Below are 20,113 nucleotides of genomic sequence, written 5' to 3'. Positions count from 1 at the left end.
CCAGCAGCCCAGGGCTCGCCTCACGTGATCAGCAGCCGCCGCGGCTTCCAGCGAGAGTTTAAAGGTTACGGAGGAAATTAGCACGGACGCAGACCCTAGCCCCTCGGAGGACGCACCCCGTTTTCGCGCAGCTGGGACGGCCGCTGTCAGCGCGCTGATCAGAGCCCAGAAGGGCACAGGCAAGGTCCAGAGTAAATATGAAGTCACTTCGTAAAATATAAACAAACACACAAACCGAGCCAGGGTGCTACTAAGCTTTCACTTGTCAACAAGTTTCTCGCAGCCCGATAAGTCTGGGACAGACCCCCAAAGGGAGAATGCCCCCAAAGAAAGGGAAGAGAGAATAAATGTTTTAAAACTCATACGGAGCCTTGCACGCCCCTCCCTTTCCCCCTCCCCCCACCACCGCGGAGCAGAGCGTCTCCGGACAGAATGACAGACAGACCGACCAATACTCCGCAGGCTGCCCTTGCCAGCCACGGTCCGAGGAGGGGTGGGGCCGGGGGAGGGTCCCGAGTCCTCTCCGGCTGCGCGACCCCTGCCACTTCTCCACCCTCGGCTCTAAAAGACAGTGTTGGCCACAGAGCCTGGAGAGATGCGCGGCCCGCTCGTCTCCCGGCGGAGACCACAGACCAGGTATCGACAGCCGGCAGGCTCGCACCCCCAGCCCCCAAGGCCGCCACTCTCCGGGGTCCCACGCGGGGTCCCGGTCTGGCTCCTCCGCCCGCCGCCGCGACCCCGGCAGGCTCGCCCGCTCTCGGTCGTCCCCTCCTCGGCTCACTTTTCCCGTACTGCTCCCCCAACCGGCAAAACTTTCTATTTCCCCAAACACAGGAGCGCGCCCGCGCGCGTGCACACACACACACACACACACACACACACACACTGACGTCTTTTGCGCATTTCCTGCATTAGAGGGAGGGAGACTCGCTCGCACACCGACGGAGGGAGAAGAGACCGAGGGGGAGAGCGGGCGGGCGGGCGGCGAGCGAGCGGCAGCCGAGAGCTGGGACGCGGGGAGCGCGGCAGGCGGGCGCCGGCGCCCGGGAGGTGGGGCCGCGCGGAGTCGCAGTCCTGTCCCCGCCGCCGCGCTGCGCACCGCCCGCTGCCGGCCTGCGCCCCGAGCCTTAGCGGCGGCCACCCCGACTCCCGACCCCGCGCGGATGTGAGATTCCCGACTCCTGGCGCTTCCCGATCGCCGACTGAGGCGCGGCGCGGCTTCGCCCAGGAGGAGGCGGCCGGGCTGGCCGTGTGGCTTGTGGATTTTTAAAAATTTGGCTCCGAGGAGGACCATTTCCTCTCGACATGCATCCCTCCGGATAGACTGCACATCCCTTGGTCCATCCCCCCGCCCCGCGCGGTCAGAGGCAGGCGCTGGGTGTGCGAAGAGGATCCGGGTTGAAATCTGCGCCCCCGGTTCTCGTCCCCGCCCCGTCTCACCGCCCCCTCCCCCTCCCGGAGTCGAAATTTCCCGGGGATTATGTTTCGGAAAGGTAGGTAAGCGCCGGGCGCGGAGCCCGCTTCCCCGCAGCCCGGACCCAGTGAGGCGGCGAGGCGACGACACAGCCCCCGCGGCTTGCAGCGGAGCCAGCACCTCATCTCCTCTTCTGGAGGTGCTGCTGTTGGGGTGGGGGGGAGAGACTTGCTCCAAACACGGACGTCCCCCAGCTCTCCCCCCCTCCCTGTTTTCCGTTAGGAACCCGGCGAGGAAATACATGCACTGGCTGAGAATCGCCCGCGCCAGGGCGCAACGCTACAAGGTGTAGGGAGAGTGTGCGGTGGGGCGAGAGGGGACCCAGGAGTCCCCGTGCTCGGAGCGCCGCGGCGTCGGTTCTTCGTTCCTGCCCTCGGGGCGGACGGAGTGACCCCGGCCCCCACTCCCCGCCCCGACCATGGTAGTGTTCAATGGCCTTCTTAAGATCAAAATCTGCGAGGCCGTGAGCTTGAAGCCCACAGCCTGGTCGCTGCGCCATGCGGTGGGACCCCGGCCGCAGACTTTCCTTCTCGACCCCTACATCGCCCTCAACGTGGACGATTCGCGCATCGGCCAAACGACCACCAAGCAGAAGACCAACAGCCCGGCCTGGCACGACGAGTTCGTCACCGATGTGTGTAACGGGCGCAAGATCGAGCTGGCCGTCTTCCATGATGCCCCCATCGGCTACGACGACTTCGTGGCCAACTGCACCATCCAGTTTGAGGAGCTGCTGCAGAACGGGAGCCGCCACTTCGAGGACTGGGTGAGTTGGGCGCCTTCTGGTCCAGGAGCGCGGCTCTGGGGTTCCGGGGGAAGACTCTTGGCCTTGGCTTTGGTCGTGGGGCGCAGGGTCTTGGTGCCATCTGAGGTGTGTGTGTGTGTGTGTCTCAATTACTTTGCGGAAGCACAGTCCACTTCGTAGTTGGGAAGAAGTAGGCATTGGGGCAAGGAAGAAGAGACTTGGAAAGAGGGTACGGCCCTCTGCCCCTTCCAGACAGCGGGTGCTACAGGGAGCTCGCAAGCTGGGAGCCCCGAGCCGCCGGTGCTGAAGGTTGGCGGAGAACCCGGCGTCTTCCGCAGGCGCGCGGTGGGCTGGCTGTGTGTGATTGTGTGTGTGTGGGTTCCTCCGTCCTTGGAGAGGCACGTGGAGCCCTAGACTGAAGGCTTCTTGCACGTCCTGGCTTTGTCCTGCGTAGCACTGAGGAGCTGTTTTATCTTTCCCTCCGGGAGGAAGCTAGCTCGTTTCTATTCTGTTGCCTGGCGGTTAGCTCATCTGCTGACATACGGGGAGAAAAATGTCTCCTCCTCTAGTCCCCTCCAGGGTCCCAGAAACATCGGCCGAGCCGGTTTTGCCCAATGCATTGCCTATCCATCCGGAACGACTGTTGTATTCTACAAATGGTTCTGCTAGTGAGTAACTGGAAGTCAGTGCTTTGAATCCGACTTCAAGTTATATCGTTTCCCTGTTTTGATTTTCAAGACACTGTGCAATGAGATACTAAGTATGAGACTGAGTTAATTGATTACATTGTCAAAATATTAGGGACTTGGAAACAGGCCTTGTGCACATACTATAAGCCAAATGCATTAAACCTTGGCATTCGGAGAAGCAGGGAGAAGCAAGCTTGCTTTAGCTCTTTTTTAGAGGGAAGGTTCAATTAGGAAATGGATTTCTTTATTTTCAGATTTGTTACATGTTTCCACCAAGAGCAGGTGTGGCTCTGGGTATATATGTTTTCAGGGTTTTTTGGTCTACCCCAAAAGAGAGATATCTGATCCTCATGGAGAGGTGTTTAATTATTGAAAATGAATAACTTCATGATTGTCCTATGGTCAGAGGTTGCACATGAATCACCTTGGCATATTGCCTTACATATATATACATATACGTACACCCGTATATATACATTTATAAATGTATATATATTTTAAGGATATGGAATTTTAGGGGAAAATAGGAAAAAGCCTCTTCCCTTTATGCTCACAGCTGTGGTGTAGTCTGCCCGAAACCATGGTTACGGGGCTTACAGGGAAGCTCCAACAAACCACACCAAGTATAGCCCTAGAAGATTGTGGGAAGCAGGCAAACCTTTATGGAATCCCAAAGAACACAATGCTATTCCATTCCATTCCAGTTCACCAATGGCCCTTGCCACTGCCTCCCTCGCACCACTGGCGTTCCCACTCATTCCCCATTTCCTCTCCACACTGGCCTCCAGTCCTTTCACTCATGAAAGCGGTGCATGTCTGAGGGGGAGCTGAAGGTATAACTAATTTCAAAGCCAGATCTTAACACCAAAAACCTGTGGTTTTCAAGTTGTTGTTGTTGTTTTAGAACGTGAAGGGGAAGAAAAAGCTATGACTATGGTAGTGAGGAGATGGGGCCTTTTGCCGTGTATTCAGATGAAGGAGTTGGACAGTGAGGCAGAGAGCAGGTAGGGTGAACAGCAGGTCTGCTTTTATCCATATGCAGATGCTGGTTGAGGGAAAGGTGTCTGAGTGTCTCTGATGATGCTTTGCTGGGGCCCACCCAAATCTTGGGCACATTGGGGCACCATCCCCACTTTGGAGCATGTCCGGTGAAGTGTGCATTGGGCACTAGTCTTGTTTGGCTATCATTCTCTAAGGTACTCAAATTCACGTTGAACTTGGCCCTAGACCAGATCATCTAGTGCACAGGCAAGTTTCACAGACAAGGACGTTGAGTCCCAGAGCAGCTAAGTGGGTACCTGAGGTCATGTGACGAGCAAAGGGGGCAGAGTTGGAAGGAGGGACCACACCTCCTATTGCTCACGGCTGGCCCAGTGGAGAACTGACCCCTCTGGCCTCGCAGTATAATTCTCCTTGCAGAGTCATGTGCTGTGGCCCCTGATGTTTTTATTGTACCTGATAATTTAAACTGCTTTCAAAATCAGCGTTTCTTTTGCCTTATAGCAAGTGTGTATTAGATATGACAGGTATTGGATAGATTCAAAGACTTGAGATGCGGAAAGGCCAAAGTCACGGGATGAACCAAGTAGTGGAGCTTGCTCTGTTCGCCCATTTGTGGTTGTTTCCACGAGGGTTCTCTGGCCATTCTGGTTCTTCCAGACAGGGTGAGGATGCAGCAGCAGAGGTGACTGGCCCTTGGAAACAGACAAGCTGCCACTGGAATGGCTGAGGTCACCTTTCCCATCCCTGCCGGCCAGGGGACACCCACAGAATCACACCTTTGGGTAGAATTTCCTAGGCTCTGGCTTCTGTGCTCTTCACCTGACAGTGATGGAGAGACGTGGCTGAGAAATCTGGCCTGGAGTAAGGAGATGCAGAGGGCCTGCAACAGCCACTTCTCTCAGTGCTGTGGAACATTTCATTCAGCTACATGATGAGTTCCCACGTGGTCACTGAGTTCCTGTTTTGTGCTCGGATCCACCCAGGGACGTTTAGCTCTCTGGGTAATCCAGGAGTAAAAGAGACCATGGGTTACTCTCAGGAGGCTCGGTTTCACTAGGGAAATGACACTGAATAGATCCATATAGACACTTAAGTAGCAATTATGTTATAAATGAGTGGTACCTTAAGTATGTTACAGGAATTCCAAAAGGGAGTGTGCTGGGGTGGCTGGAAGAATCTGGAGGTTCCTGGAAGGAGGCATGAACTGGGTGTGAAATGATGGGTAACATTTAAAGAGACATTTATAAGAGGAGATAGTGTTCCATGGGCACGGACACTCTGGAATAAAGGCAGAGAATGCCTGTGGTCAGAGACACATGGCTGAAACTGAAGGTGCCTGTCAGAAAGGACAAAGGCAAATTTGAGGTTTCCCAAATTTAAGACCTTTATCTGAGTACTGCCTGTACTATTACATATTTATTTAATATTTTTAAACATTGATGCTTTTATTTCCCACTGAAGCCCCAGTATTCATGAAATCACAGGTTTGGATACTGTAGTTACAATTTTTCTTCATTTATATTAACATAAACATTGGGCCTCTAAAAGCAAAAGAAAAGTTTATCTCAGATGCCTCTTAAAATCATTAGTGCTACGGGGGCCACCCTCTGGAAACACTGGAGCGGGAGAAAGTTTAGAAAATTGAGGTGGATTCTAGAATGTTTAAAACCAGGCTGAGATCATTATTCTCCAGACCATGAGAGATGTATCAGTTTTGATGACAAAAGGGATTGCTTTAAAGAAAGCTTATTACAGAGAGAGGGGAAGATTGCATTTGTACTTGAAGCAGAATCCCATTAAATACTATTGCCATAGCTTGTTTCCTAAGAACTAGATAATGACGCTACTCAGACTTTGGTGTGCAGAAGAATCACTGGTTGAGGGGCTTAAAAATATAGGTTCTCCTGCCCCACCTTCAGAGCTTTTCATTCTGTAATTTAGGACGAGTGCTAGGAATACTCATTTTTAACAAGATGTCCTGGAGATTCTGACCAGACCATACCTTAAGAAACACTGAATTAGAATAGAAATTGTGGGCAGGAGAAGTCTCCAGATAATTAATGTACCAAGACTTTGTACATAGAAATGTCCTGAGATTTTTGAATGGACTTTTATCATTCCTAAAGCAAGATTTATAAGCAGGATTGGGTAGACTAGAAGTATTGGGATTCCTGTGAGAACCAGAGGCTGAATGGATGCTGGCTGGAGCAGCGCTTGCATTTTAGGACAGATGGTGGGGGAGCAGGGGGATGGCAGAGAGAGTGGGTGGAGCGTGCTGCTACAGCTGGCTGGCCCTGTCACACTCCGGAGTTTGCTCTTTGTCACCTCAGTAGTCTATATCCTTAGCCTCAGTTCTCTCCTGTTCTCCCCTTCCTGCCTCTGAAGATATCTTTGGTTGGTGTCACTCCCACGCTTCATCCTGTGGAAGAGGCACTCATAACAGTGCTAATGACAGAAAGTCATTGTCTGAGAGGTGGCGTGGCAGAGCACCTAAGGGCAGAGCACTGGAGCCTGGCTGCTTGGACTTGAATCTCACCTCTACCACCAACTACTTTCGAGACCTTTAGGGAGTGATATAACCTGTGTTTCTGTTTCTTCCTCTGTAAAAAGTGGGGATAGTACAAGTCCCTACCTGTAATGAAACGGGCTTGTCATGGGGATAGAAGGGACACATAAAGTGCATAAGCCTGGCCCTCAGTCAGGGCTCTGTGAATGTTTAACAACTATAGCTATCATTGTTATGTCCCCCTAAACCTACCATGGGGCTGGCCCTAGAGAAGGTTCTTTCCTGAGTTGATTATTATACAGGACCTAAGGAAGCCAGTTTTTCTTAGCCTCCAAAATGTTTTTCATTTGGGGAGTCTCATTTGGCAAGGAATGGGACTCTAGTGTTTCTGTTTCATTTTTCCAAAGTAGCGCATTGACAGGGCTTCTCAAAATTATCCCACCCTGCTGACCCTGTTGGATAGGCCGATGCCCCTTTTGGAGAGGTTAGGCTTGGGGGGGCTGGCGATGCCCCTGGGCCCCAAAGCCCTTGGGGAGAGTCTTACAATGCCAAAGCCAAACAGAGGGGCCTAGTGGTTCAGATGGTGGTGCCCTGGGCAGAGCCTGAGGACACGTGTTCCAGTGAAACTACCCTAGCTGAGTCTGCTCTGCTGGTGGCCTGAGCACGTACGTGTTGATATACGCTGCCTAAAGGCCCATCTCCTCTGTCTTCAGGACTCTTGTAAGGCAATCTTTCGGAGGATTTCTGGAAACTTCTATTATCATTTAAATAGAGTGAGGTGGGATGGTCTGGAAAGGGGCACCGAAGCCCTGGGAAGGGTCCACACCCACTTTGTGGGCACCTATGCCTTGAATTCGTCCCCCAGCACCTGAGGTTCCAGATCTCTCCCTGCTCTACTTCCTACCGACTCATATAATACTTACCATCTAATTAAATATTGCTCCCCACGGTACATAATTACTTATTTAACAACTACCCTAAGAGTGATTCTTGATCCAGTGCTATCATAGAGAGCTGCTTGACTTTGGGTGCCCGAAGTTAAAGGGCCTCGAGCCTCATGGGCTGTCAGGCCTTGTCTGTCTGTCCTGTTGCTCTTTCTCTGTCTTTGACCAGCAGCAGATCTAGTGAATATTTAAGACCATCAGCTCCCTAGCTCCTCAGTGGGCCCCTCACCCTGAATCTGTGAGCTCTAACTGCAGTATGCCTGGACCAGTCACTAGCTGTGTGTCTTTGGGTACGTGACTTAGGCTCTTTAAGTCTGTTTCTTTGTTTGTAAAATGGGAATATAATAGTTCTTACCTCTTAGGGTTGCTGTGAGAAATAAGGGAATCTATGTAAAATTCTTAGCAAGGGGCCAGGCTACAGTACATTCTAACAATTTTTATTAATATTTGAAGGGTTATGTGCATGTATTCATAGTTTTAGAATCTTAAATCAGAACATATTGTCCGGTGAAAGATATTTTTCTCTTTGATTTGTGAATGTATTTATATGAGAAGTCTCACATTGTCTAAAAATAAAGTTGATTTAGTTACACTTAACAATTGCCTTTTTGGAAATATTAGAATTACTTGAAATGAGATTGTTTTGGAAAGTCTAGAACTGTTACCACTGGAGTCAAAGGTTAATTGTTTATTGAAGCATATGAGTAATTGGAAATAAGAATATTTGGGAGCTGCTCTTTTGGTTTTGCTGTACCAATTTCATCTAGTTTCATGGGTTGAAATACATTCCCAGTGCTGTTGACTCTAAATTCCTAATTCCAGCCCATACCTGCTCTTGAGACTCACAACTCATATATGCGACTGCCTTCTTGTCATGGCCATATGATGGTATAAAGGGCATCTCAAACTCAATTATGTCCCAACCTGATGTCCCCCCTCCCCAGTTTAAGCCTCTCGTAGTTTTCCCCATCTCAAGAAACGGCAACTCCATCCTTCCAATTGCCCAGGCCATTCTTGACGCCTCTCATTCTCATGCACCCTGCCCCGTATGCAGTCCCTCAAGCAACATCTCTTGTCTCTGCCTTCAAAATATTGTCCCACATCTGATCAGCTTTCCATACCTCTGCCGACGCCACTCTGGCCCAAGTCCAAGTCATCTCATGCCTGGATTATTTCAACAGCCTCCTAAGTGGTACCCCCTGCCCCAACTTCATCAGATCATGTCACTCTGCTCACAAACGTCTCAGGGTAAAAACCCTTATCACCATCTGTAAGGCCACCATGGTCAGGCCTCCTGTTACGACCTCTCTGACCCCATGGCCCAGTACTCCTCACCGTTCAGTCCTCTCCCAGTCACATTGACCCACTTGACACCCTTACACTTACTCACTATGTTCCTGCCTCGGTCTTTGCACCTGCTATTCCATCTTTCTAGAATATTCCTTCCTCAGATACCCTCATGGTTCAAGTCTTTACTCAAACGTTACATTCTCAGTAAGGCCTTTTCTGACAATCCTGTCTAAAATTTTACTCTTCTCCTTGAAACTTTATATGCTCCTTTCCTGCTTTATTTTTGCTTTTTAGCTCTTATTTATCTTATATATTATATAGTTTTCTTATTTGTCTTCATCTCTAGCACCAGAACAGAGGTTCAATAAATGTGGAGGTTTTTGTTCACTGCTCTATTCTTGGTACTCAGGACAATTCCTGGCACACTGTTGCATTAAAGAATGAATTTAGTCAAACGAAGGTGTATTCCCCTAGCACCCTCTGTGGTCTAGCCCTGTGGTAGATACCGGAGGCTTGATAAAACAAAGTGGTGTATGGTATCATTCCTGCCTCTGGGGAGGAGGAAGTCTAGTTGGGAAGACCAGTAAGATAAGCAGTTGAGTGAATTCCTTAAACGATCTTTCTGTATGGTTGAAAGAAGTAAGGATAAGGCAGGAGAAGAGGATATTTTATTTTATAAAAATCTATGGGATCCTTAAAGGTGGATCTTTTTGTGAGAGAATGCTGTAGTATTTCCGTGAGGCAATTTGCACCAAGCTGAAGCATCTCCACCAAGTCTGAGGTTTCTTTATTTTTTATTTTTTTCCAGCCTACTGAGATATAATTGACAAATAAAAATTATATACATTTAGGGTGTACAGTGTGATGATTTACTATACATATACATTGTAAAAAATTATATATGTATATATATATATACAGACAGACATATATATATATATATTATTTTTCAGATTCTTTTCCATTACAGGTTATTACAAGATATTGAATATTATTTCCTGTGCTATACAGCAGGTCCTTGTCAAACCATTTTTAAGGGTGGAAGCTGTCACAAAAAAATAAAGGTTCCAAAAAGTATGGAGTTTCCTCAAAAAACTAAAAATAGAGTTGCCATATGATCCAGCAATCCCACTCCTGGGCATATATCTGGACAAAACTATAATTCAAAAAGATACCTGCACCCCTATTTCCATAGCAGCACTGTTCACAATAGCCAAGACATGGAAACAACCTAAATGTCCATCGGCAGATGAATGGTTAAAGAAGATGTGGTGCATATACATAACGGAGTACTACAGCCATAAAAAGAGAGTGAAATAATGCCATTTGCAGCAACATGGGTGGAACTAGAGATTATCATAGTAAGTGAAGTAAGTCAGACAGAGAAAGACAAATACCATGTGATATCACTTATATGTGGAATCTAAAATATGGCACAAAAGAACTTATCTGTGAAACAGAAACAGACTCACAGACATAGAGAACAGACTTGTGGTTGTCAAGGGGGAGGGGAGGTGGGAGAGGCATGGATTGGGAGTTTGGGATTAGTAGATACAAACTACTATATATAGAATGGATAAACAACAAGGTTCTACTATATAGCACAGGGGACTATATTCAATATCCTGTGATAAACCATAATGGAAAAGAATATGAAAAAGAATGTATATATATGTATAACTGAGTCACTTTGCTGTACAGCAGAAATTAACACAACATTGTAAATCAACTATACTTCAATAAAATAAATTTAAAATAAAAAAAAGTAAAGGCTACAAATGCTGTATAACCATTACGGAACAAAATGATTGTCTGAGGTTTCTGAAAGAGGGAACTGTATACCCTGTGGGTGCTCAGGGCCCATGCAAGGTGCTGTGATGGGGGAGAAGGAAAAGGCCCACTTGTCTTTCCTTTGCAGAGTTTAAAACTAAGTTTAAATTCTCATAAGGGCTTTAGATGCAACACCCTTTGTAATTGGCAGCAACAAGAAGTGAAGTTTTGCATTCCAGCACCTGAACTCACAAAGCTCGTTGAAGCACATGCAGACAAAGCTTCCAGGGGTTTCACTTAGTTGAAAAGAACTCTGGAGCAGGCCTGCAGTATTTAACAGAAGTAAAAGCTACACTTGGCAAAACATTATATTTCTCTTCAAGTCCCTCCGGGTATATATGGGCTTGTTAAGTAATTACAATCTATTATAATGCTAATTAGCAGGCTGCACCTGTTTGAAATCTAATTTTCTGGCAGAAACCATGCAAAGTGAGCAAAACTCTGCACTGTGCTGAGAGAACGGGAAGGACAGGGACGGACTGTTGTCCTTGTACCTCGCCAACCTCTAAACAGAATGGAAACTCCGGACAGAATACGATTGAGCTCTGTAGTATGTATTGCCTGGGAAGAGGAGGGGCACAAGCCTGTCACCAGATCCAGGTTCAGGAATGAGGACCTCCCCCCCATCCCCCGTCCTGGTCCCCTCTACCTCACCTTGAAGTCTCAGAGTTAGTTTTGAAGCTAGTGAAAAGTCACTTTCATTTGCCAGCAAGGAATAAACTCATTGAGCTACTGACCCAGCTTTAACGTGTAATCAGGTTCAAGAAGGTTTAGCGGGTGCATCTATGATTAATTATTGACGGAAAAATTGACTTGGAGTTTGCTTATGTCCTTCGTGAATAGATTTGTTTGTTTTTTTCAGACTAGAGCAACTCTTGGTGCCCATTGTCTTTCTGCAGCCAGATGTAAGCATCTTGTTTTCTTCTTTTAAAATAAATTCTGGGTTTATTTATATAGTAGGAAAAAAAGACTTTTTTTTTTTTTTTTACGTCAGTCATGGAGTCATAGAAAAATTGAGAAGAGATACTGAGATTTCCCATACACCCCCTATGTATGCATGTGACCCCTCATTATCAGCATCTCCCACCAGAGGTACATTTGTTACAACTGATGAACCTATACCATAATCAAAATCACCCACTGTCCATAGTTTACATTAGGGTTCGCTCTTGGTGTTGTGCATTCTGTGTTTGTACAAATGTGTAATGACATATATCCATCATGATAGTATTATATGAAGCAGTTTCACTGCCCTAAAAATTCTCAGATGTCAGCATCTTGTGAGCAGACGTGTCTTCAACGCCAGTCAGAGTATGAGCCACTCAGAAGGTGCATGTAACCTACTCACTCATCCGTGGGTTGAGTAAAAGGTTGCTCCTTTGGAGTCTGTCTTGTAGAATCTTAAATAAGCAGCACTCTTTCATCAGACTAACTTAGCTTCTGCCCCTCTTAGAAGTTCATCATCCAGTACAGTGCTGAAAAGAAGGATGGTGGAACCCACAAAAGATTCTAACCAGTTGACAAAGAGGAGTCTTCCTTCATTGTTCCAGCCATCCTTTCAGCCATTTAGTGAATATTCATTGAATACCTTATATGCCAGGCACCATGCTAGAAGCTGGTCCCCGATCTCATGGAGTGTATAGACTAGTAGGAGACACAATATTAATCAAGGAATAACACAAATGTCCTGGTATGTAAAATTACAGCTAAGAAGGAGAGCTCTTCACAAAACTTTCAGAGCCTGGGGACACCTAGACCTCACCTCTTCAGAGTTGGATTGGCTAATACCTTTTTCTTTCCCTGAAAAATTTGTTGAATGGTGAGTCAGGTGACTTCTATTACCAAGTGGCATTGGACCTTAAACTCCACATCTGTGAAAGCAGGAGTTTGCACAGTCTAGAGACTTAGTAAGGCCTGTGTGAACAACGATCCTGACTTGGCTGTCTGCATTTGGGGCCTTGACTGTGCTCAACCTAGCACTTGATAGTATTTTATCTTTATTGGTCTCCATGTAGCTAAGTCTTGTCTCCCCTGAGAAACTTCCAGCTTCTGCCTTTTCCCCTCCTCATCCTTCTTTGTTGTTGTGATCAAAATCACAAAGGTATTTTTGAAAGCTCACTTCTTCGCCTAGTGTTCAAGGCCCACAAAAATACACTTATTTTTAAAATGGAGCCCTCTGTATCCTTGAGCCATTCAAAGGATATTCTAAAAACAAACAAACAAGCAAGCAGAATTTCTAGAATGCAGGGTCTGTGAATCCATCTCTCTACCTTCCAGACTGATGATTGCCTAAAGTGTTTTGGGCAGCTGATCGAATCATCAATCAGCCAGCAAGGATGGAGCATGTGATCGACCAGTATTTGCCAGCATATCTTTCAAATATTTTCAGGTTGCTGTGATCAAAGAGTTTGGGAAATGTTACAGAGTCAAATGCACATTAGTATATTAAAGACTCCAAGATGGCCTGTAGCAAAGGGACTTGTATAACTCTGTATGGAACCACTTATTTCCAAAATTATTTTGTCATAGAATGCTCTTACTTGTTAAAAACTGTTAGCACCATAGAGCTAATGTTTTGTGGACATATTTTGCAAAATATTATAATTAGAAAAAAGAAAGAATGGACTTCCTCAAGTGGGCCACTTGGGCATTCAAAGGTAACACCCTTTTATGAAAGTGAACTCGAGGAACTGTGGGAATTCACAGGAGGGGGGAATACTGTGGGTTCTGATAGTTGGCAGAGGCTTCTCGGTAAGATTTGGAGCCAGTCCTTGTAGAAAATGGAATCTGAATAGACAGGGAAGGGAGCCTCTAAGTTGAAAGGAGACCATAAAGAACATTGGACTGGTAGCTTCTAGCATTTTGGGTTATGAGGGCAGTCAGGAAATCAGTGAGATTAAAGTAAGAATGCAGTCCAAAAATAATTGCTTCAGTAACAAAACACACACAAACCCCAAGCAATAAGTTATCCAATAAAAGGGAACAGTGAGTAGCATGGGGTATTCATTCATTAATCTATCCATCTGTCTAGCTGGCCAGCCAACTAGCCGGCCAGCCAACTAGCCAGCCTGCCATTCAACAAATATATATTGAATAGTTTCTATGTTCTAGGAATTTTGCTCAGAGCACAGTGTTGAACAAAATCACTCATGATATATTGAACTCTTTATTAGCAAGGAAAACTATCCTGAGGGCTAACCTCAATCTCTCATCCCGTATTTCCAGTTAATTTTCCTTTGTTTATTTCTTGATAGGCCTAATAGAGATGGAGAATAGCTTTGTAGCATCCTTCATGTAATTGAGTGGTGGCTTGTCCAAATTCATGAACATAAAAAAAATTGTGTGGGCTTTGGAGTCAGTCCATCTTGGGTTGAATTCTGGTTTATCAGTTTTGGCTGCATGATCTTGGGCAAATTATTTAACTTATATCTGTACCAGCTTCTTATCTATAAAGGGGAATAAGAGCTGTCTTGTAGAGTTATTGTAATATTAGATGAGAAATGTAAAAGTGCCCAGCTTCTAGGAAGTTTTAAAAAAAATGGTAGTTAATTATTATTGGGAAATATCTGCCATTAATATTTCTTACTAGATACGGGTAAAATTGTGCTTTGTCTGAAGATTTTGTTCAGTAATTCCCAGCTAAGGAGTCTTAAGCAAAACCTTTTTCAGTCCCTACTTCCCTCCCTCCCTGAAATGAGCTAGCAACAGGAATTCAGGGTTTGCTAATTCCAAGTGTGCAGAACTAGAATCCCACACTTAGCTCTTCTTAGGTGACCCCTTGGGGTGGGAGGTACAGGGAACATAGATGACCTGCCCTTGGGCTCTCTTTTGGTCCTGATGGACAGACCTTCCCAACAAATTGCTCCCTCTTGCCTTTTTAAAAAGCAGAGACGGTGTTGCAGTTTGACCTGAACAACACCTGCATCAGTTTGTGAGCCTAATGTGGTAACTGTGGTTTGAGGGTTTTTTAACAGCCCAGTTTGCTGTGGTCCAGGTGTATGTCCCATTTCTCTGGGCCAAAGCATCTGACTTCATTTCCCTACTATGTGTGTCTTCTGTAAGCCCAGCCTCCAACGCAGTGCATGCCGATCGCTCTGTTGTCCTAGCCGAAATGCTGGCAGCACCCAAACCACTCCATTTAGAGAGTAGGACTTTGCTTTTGACCCAGACACTGGAATTGCTAAGGAGTACCAAGAGTTGAAGAATAGCCAGTCTTTTGAAAAGATTACTGTGTGCTCATAAGGAACAATACATTTACTGGTTAATTTTCTGTTAAGACCCTTGGTCTTTCAGCTCAGATTTCATTTTAGATAATTTATATTGAAATAACAAAAATAAGTGTGGCAGATAGCTCATCTGCCCTTCTTTATGGGTCAGTTCTCAGAAACTGCCTTTTCTTCTCTTCAGTCATAAAAGTCCTTTTCTTCCTTCAAATCCTTCTTCAGACTTCACCCAGGAGCAGCAGGTCTGGTTCTTTTGTAGCTTTATGACTTTGTGAAGATTCACTTAACATCCTCAAACTTTGGTTTCCTAGTTTATGAAAAGCATTAGTACTAGTTTTCATTTTAGAGAAGACTACCTCATTTAAGTTACAGGTGCCTGAGTACTAATTCAGGATGACAGCTTTAGGACTGGTTTTCGTATCTTTATTAGTCTGGTTCTCTGGAATCCAGAGGATTTGTGCGAGAGTTGTACGGTAGCACTAAATCCCCTTTCTGGGTGCTCAGAACCAAGGATAGTCTTCCCCCGCCCCAGGAGCTTATAGGATAGAGTCCAGCCCCATCATCCTGCCAGACATCCAGGGCCCTGCGTGGCTTGCCCCCTTCCCCGTTTAGCGGATCCCACATCTTCTGCGCTAGGAACCTCCTCCGCGAGGGCTTGTTTCTGTCCTCTGCGCCCAGTGTTTCCTTGTGCTCTGATTCCCCATGTCCATCTTCCTGGGATATTCTTGCCACCCAACCAAGTCTCATCCTTTTTGGGCCATCATTTGTAGAACTCTCCAGACTACTGCTCTTTTGGCCTTTGGAATCCTGGTGAGGTTTCCCATCTGTGCCCTCTCTTTACAAGTATTGCTGTCTGCTGTTGACGACCCCATACCCTCTGTCTCTGTTCTCTCACAGAGGCAGCAAAGGTCTCTGAGAGGAAAAACTTGTGCCATTTTGTGCTAACACTTGGCGTATTGCCTTGAACATAATAGATACTTGCTGGGCCAAAAAATTTGAACGTTAAATACAGTAAGATTTACCTAAAAAAAGATGTCCTTTAGATGTTTGTTCTGGGGTGTTCTCCTTCCTTCTATGACAGAAAAGAATGTCATATTTTAAAAATTACACACACACACACACACACATCTGTATGTGCTTTAAAAAAGAAAAAGGCAAGAGAGAGTGCTGATACATGGGGAGGATTTTTATCTTTTACTTTTATTTAAGCATTTTTTAAAAAATTAATAAACTTTATTTTCTAGAGCAGTTTTAGGTTTACAGAAGAATTGAACAGGCGGTACAGAGAATCCCATAAACTCCCTCTGTCCCCCCCACCCCAGGTTTCCCCAATTATTTAATAGATATGTTGACTTTGAAAAAAAGCAGGGGAAAGATGCAACACAGCCACTGCAAACTGAGGCAGGTGGTGTCATGGTTAAATGCAGAGGCTTTGCATTAGAGGGAGGTGGGTTCTAATCCTGGTTGTACCACTGAACCAGCTGTGTGACCTTTTGACAAACTGGGTAACCACTCTGAGCCTTCATTTCTTCATCTGTAAAACAAGGTCAGTAATCTCTACCTATCACTATCGTGTTGTTTGGAATAAATAATATAATGCATAGAAAGTGCTTAGAAAAGTGCTTGTCACATGATAATCACTTTAAAATGTTAGCTATTATTATTATTATTCTAATTCTATTGTAAAAAATAAATTGTAGATTATGTGGTTTGGGATTTACGACGTCAGAGTCCATTTGATTTGATTTTCTGTGTTGGAGGGTGACTTGGGCTTGGGGGTTGCTTTTTGTCTGAGGCCCGTGTCTCCGATAGACAGTAGTTCTTGTTGTCATGAGTGACATAGGAAATGACTGTGGTTTGCCGAGTTTGTATTTGCTGTCTGCGTCAGGCATTTATAGACCAGCATACATTCACAGAGTGCTGTGTTCACAGTGGCTTGTTTATTCTTTATCAACTCAGCTCTGCTGCTAATGAGCTGTGTGATCTTGGGGAAGAAATGTAACCTCTCTGATCTTCAGTTTCCTCTACTGTAAAATAGGAATAGTCATATTGGCTCTGCCTACCTCATGGTGTTGAAAGACTCATTTACTATACCTCTGAAAAATGAAATATGTCACACACATGTTAAACGGCGATGATGAACCACTTTGGGATTTGGGGGAAGGGTGTGGCATTTTCATGTGAAGTTTACAGATGGGAAAATTGAGGCTAGAGGTTGTCCCCTGGCAGGGACTAGGGTGGATCTTATCTCCCCAAAGTCCCTGATAAAACTGAGCGGTGAGCAACATTTGGATTTCTGAGCCAAACAGTCTGCCTTACCCTCACATTGTTAGGGCTGAGGATTTAAAATTGATCTGCGGGCTTTGTTTCTAGGAAACTGGCGTCTTAGAAGCCCACCCCCACAAGCAAGAGAACGTGTCTCTTTCTCCTTGCTTCCTTATCCCTTCTTGGCTCTTAAAATTTTTGTCTTTATCACTGCTTATCATATGACTGGGCACAGACAACCGAACGCCAACTATTTTAAGGGGAAAAGGGGAGGAAGACAGATAAGACAGTGATTCAGAAAAGAGCAGGAAAGTGGAGTCATGTGGTCGTCCCCTGTGGGTGGGATGTACAGCAGTTTTTGAGACTGAGAAGGCCTCCTGAGTGCCTGGAGAGTAAATTAGGCCTGTCATGAATGTGTTTTGAAGCCCTTCCCTGTGCTGGGAGAGATTCAGGGCCCAGAAGGAGCACACGATCCACAAGTCATGCCCTCCGGCCCTGCTCTGTGTCTGGGGCGTGCTAGGTGCAGTGGAGGCTCCAAAGGAGAGGCCTTGGTGCCTGCCCCCTGGGAATAGGAAAGGGTGAAGCGATGCCCACTTGAAAAGACCGCTCACATCAGTTTCAGAGTGAGAGGAAACTAGGTCTTGTCCTAACCTATTGGTGAAGGTATGAATTAGTGAAGCCTTTTTTTAGAGAACAGCCTGGCTGGTAGTATCTGTAAAAACCAAAATGTATATAATCCAGATAATATTTATAATTAATTCCATTGTTAGTTATCAATCATATGGATATGTTACACTGATACTATTTGAGATCCAAACCATTGCTTGTCCCTGATGGCTGAAGGGGGGGCCATGTTGGTGCCCACATACCGTGAAGACTGCCATGTGACTTCTCTGATGGAATTGGGATTTTAGACAAGGGAGCATCATTTGACCCTTTCAAATGTAAGTCGATTAAGAACTTTCGGAGCTTTCGTCTATTTTTTTGTAGGAGGATCTGTTTTTCTTTTTGATGGGGAAAGACATGAGAAAAGAGAATAAGGGTACATCTTGTTGAGTTTTTCAAACCACGGGTCAGGGCCCATCCACTGAGGTCATGAGATCAATTAGGTGGCTCTCAAACAGCGATTTTAGATATGGAAATAGAATAGAACAATGTCAAAATGACCAGAATGCATTGCAGGCAGTAAGCGTAAATATTACTTTAGAAAACTTTTGCTTCAGTTTTATGTGAGTATTATTTGTATGATGATCTTAATTCTCACTGTGGGTCCCAGTAAAAATTTTAAAAAATTTGAGAAACATTGATGTAGAACACAATTTCTAATTTAACAGACTTTTTTTTTTTTTTTTTTTTGCGTTATGCGGGCCTCTCACTGTCGTGGCCTCTCTCGTTGCAGAGCACAGGCTCCGGACGTGCTGGCTTAGCAGCCATGGCTTATGGGCCTAGCCGCTCCGCGGCATGTGGGATCTTCCCGGACGGGGGCACGAACTCGTGTCCCCTGCATCGGCAGGTGGACTCAACCACTGCGCCACCAGGGAAGCCCTTAACAGACTTTTGATGAGTACCAGTAAGAGGGAGATAAGAAAGGAAAGAAGATAGGTTTCCCTGCATTCAATAAGCTTCCAGTTGGACTTCCCTGGCGCAGTGGTTACGAATCCACCTGCCAATGCAGGGGACAAGGGTTGGATTCCTGGTCGGGGAGGATCCCACATGCCGTGGAGCAGCTAAGCCCGTGTGCCACAACTACTGAGGCTGCGTGCCACAACTACTGAAGCCTGTGTGCCCTAGAGCCCACGTGCCACAACTACTGAGCCCGCATGCTGCAGCTACTGAAGCCCACGAGCCTAGAGCCCGTGCTCCACGACAAGAGAAGCCACTGCAATGAGAAGCTCACGCACTGCAACGAAGCCCCGACACAGCCAAAAAAAAAAAAAAGTAAGCTTCCAATTTACTCACCCCCAAAATTCCGTAAAGGCGGTGGCTTTTGAAGAATGGGTGGGATAGACTGCTTCTGGAAAACCTGCCTGAGGCTTCCTTAGTGAACAAGTTCACAACAATGTAGGATGCAAAAGTGACCTGATGAACTGAAATACCCTATGTTCTCAAAGAGCCCCCATCTCCTGACACCCCTGCAAATGGCATTCAGTATCAGATAGTGGTGCCTCAGGGTCCACGTGTTGAACTATCCGAAGTTCAAGGTTAGAGAGCTCCGTTCGCGCCCTGTGATGTGTGGCACTAGCCGCACTTCAGCCGCACAGAATAGTTTTGCACTTTTTCATCAGGAATGTGGTGTCTTTGGAAAATAATGTGTTTTGACCTCACCCCTCATGGCACTGCACAAGGTTAATACATTTGTTCAAAAACCTGTACTGTTTCTCTTGATTTTCCCATCAAACTTGTATGGTGGTAAATAGATGTTCTCCCTCGTAATTTAACATTCGAGGACAACAAGACCCAGGGAAGTTAAATGATGAATTGGAGGCTGGGGCAGATGAATGAGGACCTGGGTCTCTTGGTTTTTAGGATGAGGCTATTTACTGCACAGGTACAGGTATATAGTCTCCCAAACACACTGACCTAGGGGACCCAGGGCCTGGTCCAGAAAGTATTGATATCAATACCATTATACACTTAATACCGTTATATATTTGTACATTTAAGCTGTATTCAAAAGGCATTCAGATGAATCAAAATTCCTTCCTAGGGCTTCCCTGGTGGCGCAGTGGTTGAGAGTCCGCCTGCCGATGCAGGGGACACAGGTTCGTGCCCCGGTCCGGGAAGATCCCACATGCCGCGGAGCGGCTGTGCCCGTGAGCCATGGCCACTGAGCCTGCACGTCCGGAGCCTGTGCTCCACAACGGGAGAGGCCACAACAGTGAGAGGCCCGTGTACCACAAAAAAAAAAAAAAAAAATTCCTTCCTACCTTTCTCTTTCCCTCCTCTTGCTTCCCTCTCTCTGTCTCTCTCTGTCTCTCTCTGTCTCTCTGTCTCTCTGTCTCTCTCTGTCTCTCTCTCTTAGGAATGAGCAGATGGAGGAAAGGTCCATGGAACATTTTCCCTCCAGCTGAAATTATGCAAAAACTGCTATTTAATAAGAGATATTCACTTAACGCTTATGTATAGATGGACAACTCTAAGAGCT

The 20,113-nt window shown here is 46.0% G+C and overlaps 1 protein-coding gene across 2 annotated transcripts in view; it reads left to right on the top strand.

Moving 5' to 3' along the window:
* The first annotated feature begins 567 nt into the window (after positions 1–567).
* PRKCE (protein kinase C epsilon) overlaps positions 568–20,113 on the top strand; it is a 511,412-nt gene continuing 491,866 nt past the window's right edge. The window contains exons 1-2 of one of the 2 annotated variants that reach the window (XM_029231447.1): positions 568–636; positions 1,697–2,240. In XM_029231447.1, coding sequence (XP_029087280.1) covers positions 1,893–2,240 — 348 coding nt within the window. In that variant the 5' untranslated portion in view covers positions 568–636; positions 1,697–1,892. Of the gene's footprint in view, positions 637–1,382; positions 1,494–1,696; positions 2,241–20,113 lie in introns of those variants that run through there. The other variant, XM_029231445.1, reaches the window with a different exon arrangement.

This window comes from Monodon monoceros, unplaced genomic scaffold, assembly GCF_005190385.1.
Source record: "Monodon monoceros isolate NGI ecotype Baffin Bay Population unplaced genomic scaffold, NGI_Narwhal_1 Super_Scaffold_19, whole genome shotgun sequence".
NCBI lineage: Eukaryota > Metazoa > Chordata > Mammalia > Artiodactyla > Monodontidae > Monodon > Monodon monoceros.
Note: the sequence above shows the minus strand (reverse complement) of the source record. Positions and strands in the feature narration are given on the sequence as shown.